General features: G+C 45.6%; 3 protein-coding genes across 5 annotated transcripts; 1 reads left to right on the forward strand and 2 right to left on the reverse strand.

Moving 5' to 3' along the window:
• Positions 1–1,299: 1,299 nt before the first annotated feature.
• LOC115252646 (protein LBH-like) lies at positions 1,300–4,968 on the reverse strand. Its single transcript, XM_029848427.1, has 4 exons — positions 4,750–4,968; positions 3,173–3,251; positions 2,311–2,525; positions 1,300–2,118 (listed from the first exon to the last, which is right to left on the reverse strand). The coding sequence occupies exons 1-4, from the start codon at positions 4,773–4,775 to the stop codon at positions 2,001–2,003; spliced, it is 438 nt and encodes a 145-aa protein (XP_029704287.1). The 5' UTR covers positions 4,776–4,968; the 3' UTR covers positions 1,300–2,000.
• A 2,436-nt stretch (positions 4,969–7,404) lies between these two features.
• dmpk (DM1 protein kinase) lies at positions 7,405–15,718 on the forward strand. Of its 3 annotated transcripts, none has more exons than XM_029848145.1 (15): positions 7,405–7,709; positions 9,762–9,853; positions 10,556–10,639; positions 10,739–10,834; positions 10,941–11,089; positions 11,228–11,321; positions 11,463–11,660; positions 11,947–12,162; positions 12,251–12,330; positions 12,420–12,516; positions 12,598–12,764; positions 12,837–12,934; positions 14,283–14,344; positions 14,561–14,635; positions 14,861–15,718. In XM_029848145.1, the coding sequence occupies exons 1-15, from the start codon at positions 7,541–7,543 to the stop codon at positions 14,960–14,962; spliced, it is 1,779 nt and encodes a 592-aa protein (XP_029704005.1). In that variant the 5' UTR covers positions 7,405–7,540; the 3' UTR covers positions 14,963–15,718. The 3 variants fall into 3 exon arrangements, with proteins under 3 accessions (XP_029704005.1, XP_029704007.1, XP_011609326.2); XM_011611024.2 differs by having other exon boundaries at positions 7,407–7,709; positions 11,914–12,162; XM_029848147.1 differs by lacking the exon at positions 14,283–14,344 and having other exon boundaries at positions 11,914–12,162.
• A 627-nt stretch (positions 15,719–16,345) lies between these two features.
• Positions 16,346–19,675, reverse strand: LOC101062635 (putative transcription factor ovo-like protein 3). Its single transcript, XM_029848153.1, has 5 exons — positions 19,069–19,675; positions 18,703–18,980; positions 18,400–18,605; positions 17,973–18,162; positions 16,346–17,587 (listed from the first exon to the last, which is right to left on the reverse strand). Exons 2-5 carry the CDS (start codon positions 18,800–18,802, stop codon positions 17,265–17,267), a joined length of 819 nt encoding a protein of 272 aa, XP_029704013.1. The 5' UTR covers positions 18,803–18,980; positions 19,069–19,675; the 3' UTR covers positions 16,346–17,264.
• Positions 19,676–19,947: the final 272 nt, after the last annotated feature.

Below are 19,947 nucleotides of genomic sequence, written 5' to 3' on the forward strand. Positions count from 1 at the left end.
GACAGAGCGGCTTTCATTTTTGGCACATTTGGGGATTCAGTGATTGACCTATATTTTTCTCCTGCATCCTTTGAATTGCCTTCTTGTACCAGGCTCATTTATATTTAATGTCATGGCATCAACACGGTTGCCTGCGTTTATCTGCTCCACCATTATGGTTTGTTAAAGCCTTGTGAAGATATTATTATTCTATTAGTATGCATTAGGCTGCAGAGCGCTGCAGGGTTTCCTTCAGCTCACTCTCTGTACGCGGCGCCACAGGAGCTAATTACCAGCAACTATTCTAAGTGCAGCAGACTTCAGCGCTGTGTCCCAGAGATGTCCTGCCTGTTTTTCCTTTGGAATCGCCTCTCCCGAATCGTAGCATGTGTTTGTGTCTCTGAAGTTAACCAAAGGTCTAAGATCGTTCAAATATATAGCAAGCTTATTCAGACTTGGTTGGTGGTGGCCAGCAGGGCCACAGCTCCATCTGGGTACGGGCCCGGAGCACAAGATTAGAGCGAAATAGACATTTTGCTTTTAATAAATGAATTTCATCATTACTTCATAAAATGATGTATCACATCGCAGTTCAGATGTCAAACATGAACCATATATAGAATTTATTCTCAGATGTTTTACAGTGTTCATAAACATTAACTTCTGTCACTACTTTAGAGAGGCAAGTTGAGAAAGTACGGTATATGTCATTTTAGATCAGCGCTCTTTTAGATCAGCAGATAAATACTGCTGTGATGTGAGCAACAGCGATTCTCTCTTTAGTCTGTTTTTAATATGTGAACTCAATAAATCAGAGGGAGATGAAAGTTTAAAGCTGGAAAAAACTGGTCACCTTAGTTTATCTCAAGCCAACGGTTGACAGCTCCTCCACAGGGACCCTCCCAAGAACCTGGAGCTCATCCATCATTCATCTATCTATCTATCTATCTATCTATCTATCTATCTATCTATCTATCTATCTATCTATCTATCTATCTATCTATCTATCTATCTATCTATCTATCTATCTATCTATCTATCTATCTATCTATCTATCTATCTATCTATCTATCTATCTATCTATCTATCTATCTATCTATCTATCTATCTATCTGTCGCCAGTGTGAGCCCAGTGCTGCCATCTAGCGGTCGCTCTTGACAATGACACAGAACCTGCTGGACTGGTACCAGTACAGGGTGGAGGTTCTCCACTCTGTCACACACAAACCAAACTAACGATCCGCTATCCGAACAACTTGATGACGGAGGTCATGACAGCAACTATCAACAGAAAAGTAGCCAATCAAACGTCTCATTGACAGACAACAGCCATGTATTTATTTCCATTTGTGCTTGTGGACACAACCTGTGACCATATGAATTAAATTCTTCTCAATTTAGAAACATGAGTTATATTGTGCTGCAATCTAATAATTAACAAATACATCAGAACAATTTAAAATGTAGCTTTATTATTATAAAACACCCACTAAAGCTCATCTTTATCAGAAAGGTGCAAATAGGCCTTGGCAAAGAAACATCACATGAAATAAAAATGTACATTTGTTTCTTCCTTCTGTGTGTCCTGTAAGCATATTATTCTATCACTGACCTTCAGAACTTGGTCAAAATGAGAAATGGCAATATAGGGATGCATTTATTTAGAACAATGTTTCTCAGTTAAACGTGTCTTACTGTAATAGCAACATGACGAGCAAATGATGGTTAAATGTGTACATTTTTATATAAATTACTATAGAAAGTTGTTTCACAGGGCAAATGTTCCATGTAAAGGTTCCTTGTTGTGGAAGTATTTCTTTTAAAGGTAAATCTTGGTCCTGTTTGTTCATATTATTTCCAAATTGAAGTACCAGTACATTTGAGGACTTCAGTCCAAATAAATAAACACTTTCCTTTGCTTCTAACTTGAGCTCCAATAATTTAGCCACATCTCAAAAGTGCTTAAATGATGTTGGGCTCCACACAGTTCATTCAGTGGCTTCCTTTGGTTCCTGTCAGCTTCAGCTCCTCAAGCAGGGTGGAGCAGCCTCGGGGGGGGTGGGGGAGGTCGGCGGGGTCAGGTGGGACAGGGACATCTGACTCTGGGATGGAGTGAGGGAGGACTTCCGGGCCCCCGAGCTGAAACAGACACACCGTTAGGATGCAGAATCAAGAGGAGACTTTCATTTTTAACCACAATTTAGAAAAAAAGCCTTTTCCTTCAATTCCCTTTTATACTGGTAACTTGATTCTCTCCCATTTTCTCTGCATTGGGAAAGACTCGTCACGTTATTGGTCTTGCTAGCTTTGCTGGCTGACTGAGATCCGTACTCTGGCTCCGCGGTGGAGTCCTCTTCTGTTGGATCGGCGCTGCAGCCCGTCTCTTCCCCCTCCTCCAAACTGCTGCCGGAAGGACACAGTTTGGGCCAGCGCGTGCTGCCTCCCTCCAGCTCTGTGGGCTCCACCACTATCGAAGGCAGACGTTCCCGTCGGTAGAGGATGTTTTCGGGGCAGGAATCCTCATCCTTGTTTACCTCAGGGAAAATCTGCACCAGAGGGACGTTTTAGAATGTTTTAGAAACAATATACAGCTGCGGGATCGGACGTTTAATTTGCTTCTCCAGTCTGGAAAAATGATGCTAGATTGGATTAATGAAATCCTTCAGAGGGAATCCTTTGGAGCCAAAGGGGTCATGTGTCCCTTCACCCCTCTGATATGACAATCATGTCTCTCCTCTGGGATGTTGTTTGTTTTACCCTCCATGTGACAGAGCTCAGATTAGGAGCTTATCTCCCATCTGTGACACACAGCTGCTTGATGTACCTGCTGGCCTGCTCCGAACTCTGGTCGACTGGCCGCCAGCCTGCCCACATTCCAAAAGAACCACAATATTTATTCTCCTACTGTAACTGGTCAACATGTTATGTTACAGCAGTGTCCTGCAAGGGTTGCTATAGCAACCAGGTATGCCGAAGCAATGCTGGGAGTTGTGGAAAAGCAGTCAATGGCCAAAGCAAGAGCAGGTTCTAGCAGCAGTAGGACAGGAGAATCAGCCTCCTGAGTTTATCACGTGTAGCTATCGCAGTTAGCTCTCAGGAACAGCCCGAGACCTCCACCATGAACGATGATCCAGCTAAACAGCCCCAAGGTTGCACGAGACCAGGCGACGACTGATAAAATAACCCATAATACCTGGTAGGCTCTGCTCCCTCTTCTCTCTCCTGGACTCTCCTCCAGCTGAGGTTCTACTTGAGTGAGAATATTGTTCATACTGCCAATAAAGACACAAACATGTGGACAAATGTACATTTTTAGTTACCTTTCATACGTGTCTCTGCTACAGTCTAAATCAAGCTGAGCTGAGTCTTCTCTGGACAACACCCAGCAAAACTAGCTTTGTTCATCTATAATCTTTGGTTTGGGGGGTTTAGGGGGTCAGTCAACTTGGATGGAAGCTTTTATCTGCTTCCAGGTTCTAAGAAGCTCAGGACCATGTGGATGTTGGAAAGTCCGGCAGCTCATTTCTGAGTCTACAGCACAGGTGTCAAACTCTGGCCCATGGGCCAAATTTGGCCCGCAATGTAATTATATTTGGCCCGCAAAGCCATACCAATTGACTATTAGAGCTGGCCCGCCGGTATTATCGCTTAAAGAGCATGTGTTAATACCACAAATACCAGAATGCTCTGCTGGTGTTTTGGAGTGAAAATCCACACTCCACATCAGCTGGTGGTGGTAATGCACCAGTATGTGGCTTGCCAACCACCGAGAAAGAGAAAGTAGTCATAGCGACCTTATATGCTAATGCTAATTCTGGCACTACCCCTCTGAAAAATGATTAAATGCAGAAAAAAGGACCTTTCTGAACAGGTAGGAGGCAGAATATCTGTTTAGATATGTAAAAGATGGACCTGTCTGTCTTGTATGTGGAGCCAATGTTCATTACAAGGAGAACAACAAAAGAGGACACTATAAACGCAACACCAAGACAAGCACAAGCTCCTGGAAATGACTCAAAGGTGCCAGAAAGTAGAAGAAATGAAAAGGCATCACATTTACATTACATTAACTTACAATGGCAAAAGATTACTGTTGACTTTGTCCCAGTTTTGAATTTTGGCCCACTGGGTATTTGAGTTTGACACCTCTGGTCTACAGCATCACGGGGGAATAAATTAGCAGCTTCCACAGCAGCAAAATACAGGTTAAACTAGACAGAAATGCTCATTGGTGATTGAAAAAGGTGCATGTGGTGACACAAGGAGTGGGGGATGGTCATCTTCTGGCTTAATCTACAGATAAGCACTTAATAACATAAGTATCTTAAACAATTGATTCCTACAGTCCAAGAATGGGAGAAGGACTTAAAAAGTGTTGGACTGGAGGAGCAACTTTTTGGAATTTGGTCTGTATTTATTTGTGCTCTTGGGACAGTAAACACCAGGTTTCTTTCAACACTCCACACTGTCCTGGAACCTTCTGACCTGCTGAATCAGTAGCTCCCTTTGAGCCCCAAATCTACATGTAAATATTAGAGTGCTGGTCAAGATGAACGTGCATCACCTTCCCATTACTTCTCTACATCTTCCAGGCTCTTGAGAGAGAATTTTCACAAACACTCAAATACTCTTACTACCCAGAGAAACAGATTACTTAAGATGTTCTTCAGCCCAGGCTTTAAGGGTTTAATCCCACTTTACTTTAGGTATTAAATGAAGGTAAAGTTGAAAAAGACTGTCGATTGGTCCCTGTTTAAGCGTGTTCCTTACCTGTGTGAGGCTGGGATGCAGCTCATTTCTGTGGGGACATCAAGGTCACTGAGAATCAGAGCCAAATCCTTCCAAAAGTGTCCGACAACACCAGGAACCCTCACCAAGCAGCAGCTCCTCTTGACAAGCCGACTGCAGCCTACTTTCACTTATTTCCTTCTGGAATTGCTCCTGCGTCCCTGCCCACATCCCTCCAGCTCTCCTCGCAGTGACGCAACAGTGCACCTTCAGAGCGACAGGCAACCTGCCAGAATTAGTGTCACCTTCAATCACACACGCAGCTGTGATGGGAGGGGTGTGCGGGGCCACGGGGAGCCGGTGGGCCCTTCCAGCCCCCCCTGCTAAGACCTTTTTATACATCCTGATTAGGACTGTTCTCCAAATGAATGCTTAGGTTGAACCAGTGGAGCTAGATTATGGATTCCACAAATGAGAATAAATAACAGTCAAGGAGGATTATGGACGGGCGTGCGTGTGTGCACGTGCTGTGGGGATCCAGGTCAGCCTGGACAGCTTGTTGCTCCGTGAGCTGTGTTTTCCCCTCACTTGTACATGCACAGTTATTATTATTATTATTATTATTACATCTCACCTCATCAGGGTTGTGGTGCTGCCATTCACCATGTTATTATCAGATTTTTATAATGCAAAAAAATCCACCTTAAAGACCTTAAAGATTTGCTGTAAAAGTGATTCTGCACCAGCTGAGATTACTCCGAAGTTTCAAAAGTTTTGCAAAATAATTGAATGCAAAGTCTGAAATGTTAAAAAGGTATTCTTTTTTTTAACAATGGGTAAATGACCTATTCTTCAATGTCAGATAATAGCATGAAAAGTGATTATATTTAATCAGGCTTCCGCGTTTGATTACCGCGCATCATAGCAACGGTGTGTTGCTAAGGCAGAATTGTACCACGTCATTAGAATCTTGTGCAATGCAGAAATAGCAAATAAATACTGGGCTTTTGTGATATCCATGCCTAACTCAACTTCCCGGACACGTGTTTGTAGGAGCTCAGCGAGCTCATTTGTTTTATTGTACACCAGTCTGACCAGTCTGACCAGTCTGAGCAGGGTGTCACACTGAAGCGCTGCAGATGAAGGCGCTGTTCCCCAGGACAGCAGCAGGGGGCGCCATCGCACTGAGCAGTGGCGTTCATGCTGCGAGGAGCCCTTCGAATAAACTAGAATACCATCAAACGCTCGATTTATTTCACTAATTCAACCCTAAAAGTGAAAAGTCTTTTTATATAGATTCATTACACTCAGACTGGTGTATTAAAAAGTGTGGGAATCTTTTTGTTTCTGGAGACGCTTCACTGTTCGCTGCTTTGGTCAGGTGAATTTGCTGGTTGATCACAGAGGCACCGTTGGCAGTGGGGGCAGGTACAGCAGAGGGAGGGAGGAAGTGCTCTAAAATCCCCTGGTAGACGGCTGCGTTGACCTTTGACCTGATAAAACACACCCGCACCAGCGCGGCTCCGTTCACCGCCGCTCCTCCAGACTCTGGGACCTTCCCAAATGGAACGTAAAATGATTTTTAGCTGAGGACTTAAATGATAAAAGTGGACTTTGATGATTGAAAACGCTTCAAAAATGGAACCAAACCAAACGTTCTTCCCTTTAGAGCTGCTGCGTATAAATGGGCTTCTCTGTGTTGGGTCCCTTAGCTTCTGCTGTAACTTCCCTCCACGGGCAGCTACAAAGTCATATTTCAAGATGAAGCTGTTGTTATTTTTATGTGGGTGACCAAGTCCTCACCTGTTCCACTGGGTAACAGAACCAGGGCACTTGCTTTTCAGAACTCCTGTCATTTCCCCAGGCTGATTTATTACAGGATCAATTATTATCCATACTAATAGTTCTGGGTTTCAGCTGGGTAACAGTGAAGCTATTCAGCCTCAGATAATGTGGGACGGGCAGAAGGACTGTGGGATATTTACTAAACCAGCGATCTGGGCCGGAATTACTGATCTGTTACATCTGAGGAAGAGAAGAAAGCTGAGAGGAACGAGGAGAAGAAGAACAAAAAAATGACTCTTAAATGATCACTGGATGGTTGACAAAATAAGAGATTTGTGGTCTCGACTGAGTGGATTAGCAGCAGCTCCCAGTGATCCAGGTCAGCGCCTCCAGTTTGCTCCGACACAGAGAGAAAGAGGGAAGCTGCGATGTCATAAAACAAAGGCAGAGCAGCACTGACAGAGAAAAGGAGAAACGGTTTAGGAGCACGACTGTGCTTCCTATTCCACGCAACTGCTGCAGCTCATTGTTTGCAGTAGTTGTTCGGAGGGTGTGGAGAAGGACGGAGACACAGCCTGGAGCACCAAAAAAGGTCCGGAGTCAGAACTGGAGAAATTACAGGCTTGACAGATGCTGCACACGAATGGAAAGTGAGGGAGGAGGCTGACATATAAAGACAAACAGAGGAGAGCAGGAAAAAAGCTGACCTTAAACAGGAGCGGGCTGAAGGCAACCTGCTCAAAGACCATGTTACAAACAGAAAACCCAGAATAAAGGGGCGAAGCTGAGGCGATACACATCCCAGGCAGGTTAGTGGGGGAAGGGGTGGGCTTTGGTGATCATCCAGAACCAGATCCAGAGTGTTTGTTGGGTGGGCCAGAGGTGGAGGGGGGGTGGGGGTGGTGTGGCCCAAAGACCTTGAGGGAGGGCTGTTACAGTAAATGTGATTCACAAGAGTCCAACTACACACCCAGCAGCAGGAGACCCGACTCTCCATGGACTCTGGGGGGTAACCGTCACAGGAAGGGCCCCCCCCCAGCCTTCGGACATGATGTCGACGGGCCCGGGGCTCGGCGCACCTGGTCTGGCCAAGGGCCCCCAGACATCGGGCCCCGTTGGGCTTCAGACGCTGCTGGACCTTCTCGTGGGTGTCTATCAGGAGTTTTACTCATCGACGCTGGTGAAGGAGAAGTTCGTTTCTGGCTTCCTGCAGTGGGGTGAGTCCTCTCCTGCTGAATATGAACGTTGGTGGTGGGAACACAGCTTCGCTGAGCTTTTCACCAGTCGATGATGAGCCGCTCAGAACTTAAACGTGCTTCAAGCTGAGCCACCAAGTCACAGCGGCGCTGTTCCGGTTTATAAATAGAGCAGCTAATACGGGCTGTGTGCTTTCACAGGCATGTTTGCCAGTGAATTCCATTCATACTGGGAGATTCTCCACTTTAGTTTACATCGACTGCAGGTGGCCGTAAAAGAGCTGGACAGACGCAGGACGTCAACTCTGTCTTACGTCTAAAATCCAGCGGTCGTCTCAACTGGTGGGACGTCCAGCAGTGCTTTGGAATATGGAGGAAAACTCCCCTCACCACGACACAATGTTGTTAAAAGTGTGTCACAGGTTTATTTTGGTTGGTGTGAAGCATCTGTCTGTGCTGGATGTCCGTGTTCAGCATCTGAAAAGAGCCGTCTAATGAACACTCCAAATTTAACCTGGTCACGTTTCCAGGCACGAAGACTACCCCCCCCCCCCACACACACACACACACACTAAGGAGTAACGGTAACGGGTGTTTCAACCAGCAGGTCATTTACACGAACCCCCCCAAACCACCCAAACGGGATGAGAGCGAGATGAGCACGACATCATCAGGCCCCAGCGAGGGCGCCTCAGATATAAAAGCTGCTGAATATCGACCATCTATCGTCGAGCTGAAAAGAATTCTCCACTGATAGTTCATTTTCACCAGCTGACAAGATTTAGAGAATCAACAGCAGATCAGCGGATCTACTGCGATCTGCTGCCAGAGTGATGCAGACGGACCACAAATGTGGCTCCAGGCTTCCTCAGATCCTTCCGTCCCTCCCAGTTGGCCCATGAAGCAGTCCCATCATTCCCAGGCTTAATGAATCAGCATGGTGGTGACAACAGCCGATAGATTGCTGCAGCCTTCCCCAGTTGAGTCAACCTGCAGCTGCTGCTGACTCCTAGCAGGGCTCTGATCCACGTGCCCCCCCCCCCCCCCCCCCCCCCCCCCCCCCCCGAAGCTGTCCCTGTGGAGGACGGCGGGTCCTGACAGGCCGTGTGATCGGCCAAGCCTCCTGACCCAGGACACAGTTTGTGCTCCCAGGGACCTTCATGGTCCTCTTCCTCTGCTCAGGTACAGGTTGTCATAACTCAAAACTGTGGATTTATTTTATTTTACTTTAGCTCTCTGGGACATCTCACCAGAGGAAATGTTGTTTTTTTTTTGAGGGAGACCCAGACAGTAGATCACAACATGATATATTAGGAGCTGGAAAAGATTAGGACAGACAAGGGATGAAATAAAAAATGGAGTTTGCCCAGACTGTGTTTAAAACAGGAAAGCAGCTGCTCGGAGGCCCAACTCGGTGTGTAAACCCCCTCTGGTGGTTGGCTGCAGCATGACAATATTTCCCTTTCTCCATCCTTTAGGCTGGGGACTTTATTCAAACTGTTATTTTAAAAGAAAAATGCAGGTTAATATCAACAGTCTGCCTTGCGAGGGCCTCTGGGACTCTAGGAAACAGGTCCACAGCTCAGGCGTTAGCAGGAACCTCTGCATGTTCTCTGCGTGTCTGTGTGGTTTGTTCTGGTAGACAGTCGGGTATTTCCTCGTAGTTTCATCCAAACGTGTGCGCAGGGTGGATGGAGCCTCGTAGGAGTGCAAACGGATGTTGAGGGGTCCTGTGATGGACTCTGAAAGGGCTGAAGCTTCTCCTGCTGTAGGGTCATCGTAGTTTATCCTCTCTCTCTCCTGTAGTTGGTTGTTTGCTGCCGACTGGATCTTTTTCTAAAAGGTCTGATGTGGATATTTAACACGCAAGGCTGAGCTATAGCTATTAACGTTTATACAAGAATCACCATCTTGTTAATATTTACCCGAACAGAAAAAGCTAAACCAGTTTGTACTAGACAATTATCGCACATACAGTATTATACACACAAAACAAACGTGTGTTCTTCACTCTGCTGAAAAGAACATATACCACAGATGATTAAAGGCTTGTGGACTTCCCTCCAATCACAGCTGAACCTCTGGTAAAGCAGGTGAAGAAGACTCGTCTTAAGAGAGAAGACTTCCACATCCTGAAGGTGATTGGCCGGGGCAACTTCAGCGAGGTGAGCAGCTTTGGAGCAGGAACCACAGAGCCTCCCGATCAGACCCGAAGTGCAATCACACAGCACTGACACCTAGAAACCAGATCTTTCACCCTTCCCAGACTGATCCGGTCCTGCCAGCAGATTAAACATCGAGCAAGCTTTACTAGAGAGAAGCAGCTCATGTGTTCACCTGTGTTCCCTCTACTGCTCTTTACATTAGGCATTAGGCGGGAACGTAGACCTGCTTAAAAAACAAATATAAATATCCTATTTTTAAAGCTGTTCACATACATGCTGCTGCACATTTCGACCTCGTAGTTGTGTTGAGTGAAACTGCAGATTTTGTTCTTTCTTTAGCTGCTGCACCTTCAATAACATTAACAAGATTGTCCTAGTCCAGGCCCAAGATTTCAATTTGAATACAACATATAATAGATGTAAAATGTAGATGGCTTAAGATGCATTTGTAAGATGCACATTTGAATGCCAACATTGTTCTGCGGAAGGTGAACGTTGCTAATCAACGTTTGAATACAGTCTGGCCTCAATTGGGTGTAGTTTTTAATGTGGCCGCTAGATGGCGACAAAGTGATTCCAGTGGGCTGCTTGGTACGGGCAGTGTTTGTGGACCAGCGGACCAGAACAGCTGCATCAGCACCGGAACTGGTTTGAGGAATATTTTTTATGTTCACGGTTTTGTTTTATGTTGTTCTCTTGTAGGTTGCCGTGGCAAAAATCCGAAGTACCCAACAAGTGTATGCTTTAAAGATAATGAATAAATGGGACATACTGAGACGAGGGGAGGTATATGGCCGCATATACACACGCAAACACATTAAAGAGAGACTTTAAGGAGTTGTCCTTTACTGATCCAGACAGAACATCATCCGTTCTCTTTTATAGACAGCATGTTACCAAGAGGAGAGAGAGGTTCTGCTCAAAGGCGACAGGCGATGGATTACAGAGTTGCACTACGCCTTTCAGGACGATGATTATCTGGTATGAACAAACATTTCAGTCAGAAAATAACGCTTACTAATCCAACATTGTGTATTAGTCAAATTAAAGGCCACTTTTCTCATTCATCCACCAATTTCTACTTCAGTATCTGGTAATGGACTATTATGTAGGGGGCGACCTGCTGACCTTGCTCAGTAAGTTTGGTGACCAGCTCCCCGAGGACATGGCTCAGTTCTACCTGGCTGAGATGGTCCTGGCCATTCACTCTGTTCACAAACTGGGCTACGTCCACAGGTACAGCATTAGCTTTGAATCCTGGAACGTTCCTATCAGTATGTGTTGCTGTGCCGTTTATCTCGTGGAACTGCGATTAGACGAGTCTTGTTTCTGTCTCCTCTGGAAGTGACACTGGTCCTCTGTTGTACCTCCCAGAGATATCAAGCCTGACAACATCCTGCTGACAGCTGATGGACACGTCAGGCTGGGGGACTTTGGTTCCTGCTTGAGGCTCCCAGAGGACGGCCTGGTGAGAGTCGATAAGTAACATCTGTAACTTTTCTGCTGCGTCTATTACCACCACCAATAATAATAATAATAATAATAATAACAATAGGAGGAGGAGGATAGCTAAGGCTCGCCCACCCGTCACCCTTTTATTCTGTCACAGGTCCACTCAACTCTGGCTGTTGGAACTCCTGACTACTTGTCTCCAGAGATTTTAAGGGCAGTTGAGGGAGGTGGAGGTTACGGTCTTGAATGTGACTGGTGGGCTCTGGGTATCTGCGCCTATGAGATGCTGCTGGGTACCACGCCCTTCTACGCAGAGTCGCTCTCTGAAACGTATGCCAAGATCATCCACTTCCAGGTACACAAACATTTCAGCTAAGTTCAGAACATTTCACCCTCTGGGGAGGGACGAGGAAGAGGAGACTGTAAAAGGCCCGTGGTGTGAGTGTGTGTGAATGGTGTGTGTTCTGTGATGGACTGGAGACCAGTCCAGGGTGCAGGCCTGCCTCTGCTCCTGCTTCCATCGTCACCCTCATTAGGAGCTGAGGAACCTCTGAGCATAGTTGCAGTTTGGTGCACACAAAGCATTCAAACAGGTTGTTTATTCTCAGGATTATTTTGAATTCCCCTCTTCTGGCCCCGAGATCTCAGAAAAGGCTCGTTCTTTAATCCTTGGGCTCATCTGTGAGAGGGAAGACCGCCTCGGGAGGAAGGGCCTCAGTGACTTCAGGGGCCACCCCTTCTTCAGCGGGCTGGACTGGGCGTCCCTACATAAAATCCCTGCCCCGTTTCTGCCGGAAGTGTCCAATCCAACTGACACTTCTAACTTTGACATTATGGACGACTGTCTCAGTGAAACGGTACTTCCCCCTCAGATCCGAGAAACAGTTGTCCCACACATGGACTCTGTCTAAAACAACAACATCGGCTGTTTGTTGTTCTCTGCAGGAGACCCTGTCTGACGTGACCGACAGAGCCCCCACAGGAGTACACTTGGCCTTTGTTGGATACTCTTACACGGCCACAAGGTGACCTGAAAGGCCCGCTCGAGTTTTCACACACATCAACCCGTCTGGTCTATTTATTTGTGTATTTCCTTCCTTATATCGGACTTTAGCCAGACAGGTGCAATCGACCACAGTCAGGACATCATGATGCAGATTGACGACACAAGACAAAGAGACTGGGAGAGTCTTTACACCCCAGTGGAGCTGGTTAGTCTTCATCGTCCAGGCCAGGTACGACTCTTCTGTCCTGGGGTTGCTGAGTTTGTCCCATCCCTGCTTTGCATTTAGAGCCAACAGCTGTGGAATCTTACAAACACTGGACCAGAAGACCCGTCTCCATTGCTGGAGCCCCCCCCCACTGAGGACGAAGGTCCTGCTGGATCTCCTCACGTCACCACTGAGGGGGACGAGGCGATGTCCCAACAACTATCACAACTGAACGAAGACTTGCAGAGGTATCAACAACAGACAATCCGCATGACACCATTTCAGTAAAGAGTTTAAAACCACACGTTTGTCCCCACCAGCCGGCTACAGGAAGCAGAGAGGAGATGTTATGAGCTGGAGACAGAGATGGAGCGATTAAAGGGGGAGATCCAACAGTTGAAAAATTTCAAGGAGACAGGCAAGGAATGAGTGCCCTGCCTCCTCTTCATGGCATCCTCTTCATCATCATTAATGAGGGTTGGAGATCTTAGGGAGCGTGTCCCAGGAACCCAAACGGTTACAAATGATAGAAGGTTGGGAGAGTCGGGCTGATCTTTAGGAGTTTTCTCCACAGTTTAAATTTATTTCAATGTCTGGGCCAAATTTAAAGGTGCTATTGAACTCATTGAATTTTGAGTGGTTTAGTAAATGTATCCATCCATCCATCCATCCATCCATCCATCCATCCATCCATCCATCCATCCATCCATCCATCCATCCATCCATCCATCCATCTCATGCTTACTGTACACGACCACTCCCCCACATCCCCCAGCCCTTCCAGAAGCAACAATGCATCTCATAGATCCCATATACATTCAGCTGTTCTCACATCTCATAGATCCCATATACATTCAGCTGTTCTCATATCTCATAAACCCCATATACATTCAGCTGTTCCCACATCTCATAGATCCCATATACATTCATCTGTTCTCACATCTCATAAACCCCATATACATTCATCTGTTCTGATATCTCATAAACCCCATATACATTCAGCTGTTCTGATATCTCATAAACCCCATATACATTCAGCTGTTCTCACATCTCATAGATCCCATATACATTCAGCTGTTCTCACATCTCATAGATCCCATATACATTCAGCTGTTCTGATACCTCATAAACCCCATATACATTCAGCTGTTCTGATATCTCATAAACCCCATATACATTCAGCTGTTCTGATATCTCATATACATTCACATTTTTACTGTGTGACCACAATAATTATGTAGTTATTAGAATATTTTCTGTCCAAGAAGCTGTGAATTGTATTTTCTAATAATAATAATAATAATTGAATCGAGCAGGAGAGAGGCTTGACTCATTGAGTACTGAGGGACAGAAGACAAGGACAGAGACCCTGGTTGTATAAGAAATATATGCAATAACATTCCAGTCCAAGGAGGGCAACTTGCTCTGGTATCCATCCTCTGGCTCACAGGCCTCTGCCAGTCTGGTGAGGAGTCTCAGGGCCCCCAACAGGGGCAGAGGAGGAAGGAAATGCCACCTCTGGCAGCCTTACACAGATTCCATGATCACAAGGAACATCATCATTCAACGCCGCTGCTGATGCTACTTCCTGCGTCCCTTCCTTTTCCCCCTGTCTCAGTCACACTGCTCTGACCTTCATCACCACACAACTGTGCTCTTTTTGGGTCTTTTTATGACGACTCTTCTGGCTGGCCAGCAGCGCACCCTGCCTGCAGTGCTGCTGTACATCGTGGGCTCTGACGTTCCTCTCTCTCCTCCAATCACAGAGCTCAGTATCTGTCCAACACCTCTTGCTCTGCCTGGCTACTGTGTGGATGCGCCAACAGATGTAAGCCTGGCTTTACTCCATTTTATCCAAATAACTCTTTCTCTGTCATGGCCACCGAAATCAAACCCTTGAAACAGCATGAAATACCTTTTATTTTCTGATGTGTTTGCTGAAGCAGTTGTTGCACCAATGACTAAAACCTGTGATGACCAAGTCTCTGACCTCTTGCTGTTGCCGTCACAGATCTCCTAATTTAAATGTTTTTGTCTGTTCCAGAGGCAGAGAGTGACCCCAGCTTGCCAGTACCCACTGGTGACACCTCTCCATCGCCACCTGCTCCTCTTTCACAGGGTACAATCATTTGCTTTATTTAGTGCAGATTATATTTCCAGGCAACTGCCGTCTCGTGCGGTTTGAGCTTCACCGCGGCATCGTTCATACCAGTGTGAGCTGAGGTCCACGTTAAGGCGTTTCCAGGTCACGCTGAGTGACGTCGGGCCTACACGACGCATCAGTCGCCATCAGTCAAGCCTCCTTTCAACAGTTTAGCTGCAGCTCTATTTTCTCCTTCTCCAGGTTTGGCTGCCACAGGTGAGGAGTGAATCCTACTTACTGGTTTGTGCAGAAGGTGTTGAGCTCAGTGCCTGGAGGAGAAACCGCTATTCTGAGCTCTCCTAACATGCGACCACGCTGACCCGCAGCTTCAGCCTCCTCCTCTGTGCCGAGCATGCAAAGAGAGGCCGTTTAGAGTTCTGACAGCCAATGAGGGAGAAACGATGAGGACATTTTTGATGTGATTGCGGAACAAAGAGAAAGCCATCAAAGCGAGCATGTTTGCGTGAGTAAGAGATTGAGACGTTACCTTTTAGGCCACAGAGGTGCAGCTGTTGAGTGAATAGAGTTGTTTTTGAGTGTCACTGTATCTGCACCTTGAGTGGTTCTGTTTTGCACTACTATAGGCATGTTTTTGCTGTGCAAAAGTGAATAAAAGCCATAGTTTTACTCATGAAATAACACCACGCACACGACAGACTGGCCCACTGGGGAACACAGACAGAGCAAAGCTTTGAGACTTTGAGACCGACCCATCTCCATTCACACAAGCGACTCACAGAATATTGCAACGAGGCGTCTTTAGACATTTTGCACACAATGAAAAATGCATTTATTGCTTTTCACGTCTTGTAACATTGCAAGTGTACAGCGTTATTCTGATTCTGGGGCCTGAGACGTCAAAGATGAAAACCAAGAGTGTAAAGAGTGAAACTCTGAGGAGGCGGTTAAAGAAGTTGATGTTGACCAGTAGTCAAGTTACACAATGTAAAATGCATTTAGGCTTGCAGTGCCTACAAAAATGCCCCCCCCTTTTTGTCACGACTGGAGGCGGGAGCCAAATGCAGCAAACAAACAAATAAACAAACGATGACAAACAAACAATTCTAGAAAATAATGTGAAATAACAGCCCCAACAAATGAAAGGAACGAGTTAAGTCTTTTAAACAGAAATAATAAAGTACAATTGTGCTCATTATCTTTGGTTTTAGTTAACTTTCTCTCTTAAGACTGAGGAGAGTCCAGTCGTGTGTGCTTGTGGATGAACGTGCACACGTCTGTATCTGACCATGTTTTCTTGGTTGTAACTACTGTAGATTATTCAAAACATTATTTTTCTTTACAAAAAGGGTGTTTTTTTCTATCTGATTGGAAAGATTGATTAAAAAAACAACATTGATGTCTTCCTGTTCTGTATTTGTGTCACAAGAGTAAAGGTCAAAGGTCAAGAGTATGTTGTATTGTTCCCAGCTCAAGAGCCTGTGACTCTGAACCTCTACAATCGCTTTAAAATGTTTAAAATATTCATTTTAACATTTACAACGAAAATCTGTGTGGAAATGAATTTTTTAAAGAAAGAATACGCGTGTCAACAAGTTAAAAACACGATTTAATCAGAATAAATCATTCGGGTCGAGGGCACTTGGCCAGCAGTAGGCCAGTACTGTAGGCCGTACTCTCAAAACAAAAGAAATAACTTCTTGCAATAAATAAAACAACATCTTTAATTAGTAGTTGGATAAACACAATCACCAAAACATGTTCCATTAAATACAGCATCAGCACAACCGTCAGGATAAGTTATCTTATTTCCCTCATGTCATGTGGAACATGTGGAATACAGAATGAACCAGTACTACTATGATCAACAACAACAACAACAAGAGCAATAATAATAATAATAATAATAATAATAATAATAATAATAATAATAATAATAATAATAATAATAATAATGAGACCCATTTTACCACATGATATCAAGCAAGTGAGGAGTGCTGCCTCACATATTATTGTGCTGGAGGTATCTGGAGGTATCTGGTCCATATGTGCACTAGTTTTCCAGGAAAACAATGTTCTAAGTGTCCTAAATTCTCTGGAATCTTAAAGAATGTCTCTAACGTAACAACCTGTAACATTTTCCATTATGATTACCCAGACCAGTTTGTCTATTCATTTGTCTATATTTACATTTTCTCCCTATATCTAACTTACAATTTACATTTAAAGCTGTATTATTTTTAAAGGCTGTTTGAGATACGACTAATCTGACAGTAGTTTTGGCAGATGTGTTGGTTATATGTGATGTGATGTTCCATAAATTTTATATTAGTATTCAAGTGAATTAAAGTGCTTAGGTGACCAATCAAATGCCACCTCAATGGAATAATTATTACACCACATTCCCCCTTTCTAATAAGTAGAAGATTCTGTTTTGGTAATGTTTGCTAATGATTTTATTAGTTCTATTGCTCAAATCACTGAAAGTGTTTAAAAGAGGAACATTCTCGGCGTTGTGACGACGAAATGCAAATATACACAAATCAAACAGGGATGCAAAAGTCAAGAAAACAAGGATAAAAACTCAAAATGAACAAGAGAGATTGCAATAATTGCTTCTAAGGCATCCGAACCTGTGGACTGAGTCTTAAATGTAGTATGAAGGGGCTGAGTAGAGCAAATATGGGTTGAGTTTACTGTCTGCAGATGCAAATCTATTGTTCTCGTGGGCCTGGCGGCGATAATACCTGCGAAGGGCGGGGCTTCCAGGATGACACTGTCTCACGTGGAGGAAGTACTCGTCAGGGCGGCTGGAGGTGTAACCACAATCCTCACACACGAAGATTTTGGAGCGTCTCTGACGGTAGGCGTACTGTTGATGGACGCCGTGGATCTTCCTCATGTGAGACTCCAGAGAGCAGCGCTGCGTGAAGGCCTTCTCGCACAGCTCACACTTGTAGGGCCGGATCCCTGCAACGAGGCCCACACACACACACACCTGAGGGGGAGCGCTCGAGGCACCGACAGGCCCACACACACCTGAGGGGGGCGCTCAAGGCACCGACAGGCAACGTGCAAATGAAAGGCAGAAGAAGACGTCATCCTGCAGTGGGATGAGCTCTCACACTTTAGAACATACTGTTGAACACTCCTTATATGTTCACTTGTTTATGTTTAGTACATCAAATTAATTATGTCTATGATCGTCAATGTCAGATTTACGTATTTTAGTGTCAATTTGTCATCAAGCACTTCAAACAAGCGCCCTTTGACCCGAGTACAGCTGATTAAAAAGAGGTTGCTGCCCTCCCAGGACTGACGAAAACCTGAGTCTGAAGTGTGTGTGTTGACTGACCTGTGTGTGTTCTCATATGCCTCTTTAGGTCAAAGGTATCGTTGAAGCCTTTACCACAGAACTGACACGGGTGTCTCTTCACCAGGCTGTGGCACTTGAGGTGGCGGGTCAACATGCGCTGCAGGGGGAAGATCTTGTGGCACATTGAGCATAAGAAGTCACCGGCGCCCGGGGAAGAGCGAGGCCGCGGCTATGAAGGAAGCGGGTAAAGAGGTTCTCAGTAATCTCTACAAAACCAAATAAGAGTGCAAGATTTCTGATGAACAACAGCAGTTAAGCACTACCCCAGGAGCCCATGGGCTCAGAATCGGGCGCGTCGAAGCCAATAAACTGGATGTAAAGTGTGGGTTCATGCTGTCGACCCTCTGACGCTCGTAGCCTCACCGCTGCCTCCTATTGTAAGACATGGTGCAGAGTCAGACCTTACCTTTGCTCTGCTGAGCGCTAGCGTGCTGGGATGGTAGGAGTAATCTCTGAGCGTCACCGTGGGCCAGTCCGGCCTGCAGTTAGTCCCACTTTTTGCTGCTAACTGCGCCGGCACCCTGAGCGACGCTGTTACACAGGCTAATGTAGCTACTGGTTGAGTTACAGGGGCAGGTGGCGGAATGTCAGGTGCTTCGGCCTTTCCACTCCCTAAGAGAAAAAACAAAAGATAATTGTAAACAAACCATGTTGTATTTCATGGTTCGGAAAATGCACAGATCATTTAGAATTTAGAAGACAATCATACCTTTGAAAGGATCTTCTTTCCACTCAAGCTGCTCCGGCTCTTTCCACTGCCACCCTCCCGATGCCCCACGTTTCTTTTTCACAAGGAAAGACCTCGGCATGTTTACACCTTTAATCTATGATTCTTGCCGGCGTCCCTTAGCTGAGATCGTCAGAGTGCGACCCCGGCCCTTGAATTCACTCTCATGACACCCTAAAGCAGCTACAGGACACCCGCACCATCACAAATCACTGTTCGTTTTCACAACCTCCTCTGGAAAGAGTGGCCAAGGTTTTAACCTACAGAGAGGGAGGGGTGGAAAGTCAGTGTTTTGACTGGAGTACACCTGTGTTCACTCTGTGTGCAGCATTTTAACTGGTCCCCCACTGGTTTTGCATGTCAGGTAGTGAGAATCCGGGGAGCTTCACATTCAAGTGGCCCTTGGCATGCAAATCCTTCCTCTGCCATCCCCTGGCCTTAGACAAAGAGCATGGTATGAGTAACAGGAGCAAGCACAAAGGAGCCACAGCCTTAACTGCTAGGTAAATCAAGCCCTTCTGTTCCCTGACCTCTCTCTGTTCCATCTGTTTGTTGGGACCAAGCAGCTTCTGAAATGTGCACAAAGGCCATTCGTGTTCTGAGAAAAGACCTCAAAGTGCCTGCTGTTGGCTCACCGTTCCTAACATAATTGCACATTGACGACGGTGCTTTCTCTACCCGTTCACTTGGCCACTCCCAGCATGCCTTCTGCTATTCAACGGCAAGAGCGAAGGGATTTAGGATGCAGCATTATTTCCAACCCAACACCAGCAGCGCACCAGGACAAGGGAAGTTAACTGTGTGTATTTCTCTCTGTGCTCTGCGGGGCAAATACAAATGCAGCCCGGGACCAAAGCCCATCATGCAAATACCAATAGAGGTCACTCCAAGAACATTAGCCAGTTGCTGTGGTGGATGATCCCTTATTGATTCATGAATCAAGGGAGGAAGCATTGACTTTACTGCTCAACATGGTGTTGCATTAAACCAACATGGAAGTAAAAAACACTCTCACAAACACACCGAGGTCCTGTCCAAACTGACTGCAAACGCGACAAAACCATTTCACTTGTCCCTAGATTACGTTTTTATCCAACATTCAAGCATATCGAGTGTATTGGAAATCTGCTGCTGAAGACTGTTGATTGTACTGTGCGCTGTTGTTGTCCCAGAGCTCTAACTGTATGCAAAACCTCAGCCAGTGTGCAACAGCATGGAAATCCAATG

This window comes from Takifugu rubripes, chromosome 15, assembly GCF_901000725.2.
Source record: "Takifugu rubripes chromosome 15, fTakRub1.2, whole genome shotgun sequence".
In the NCBI taxonomy this organism is placed as follows: domain Eukaryota; kingdom Metazoa; phylum Chordata; class Actinopteri; order Tetraodontiformes; family Tetraodontidae; genus Takifugu; species Takifugu rubripes.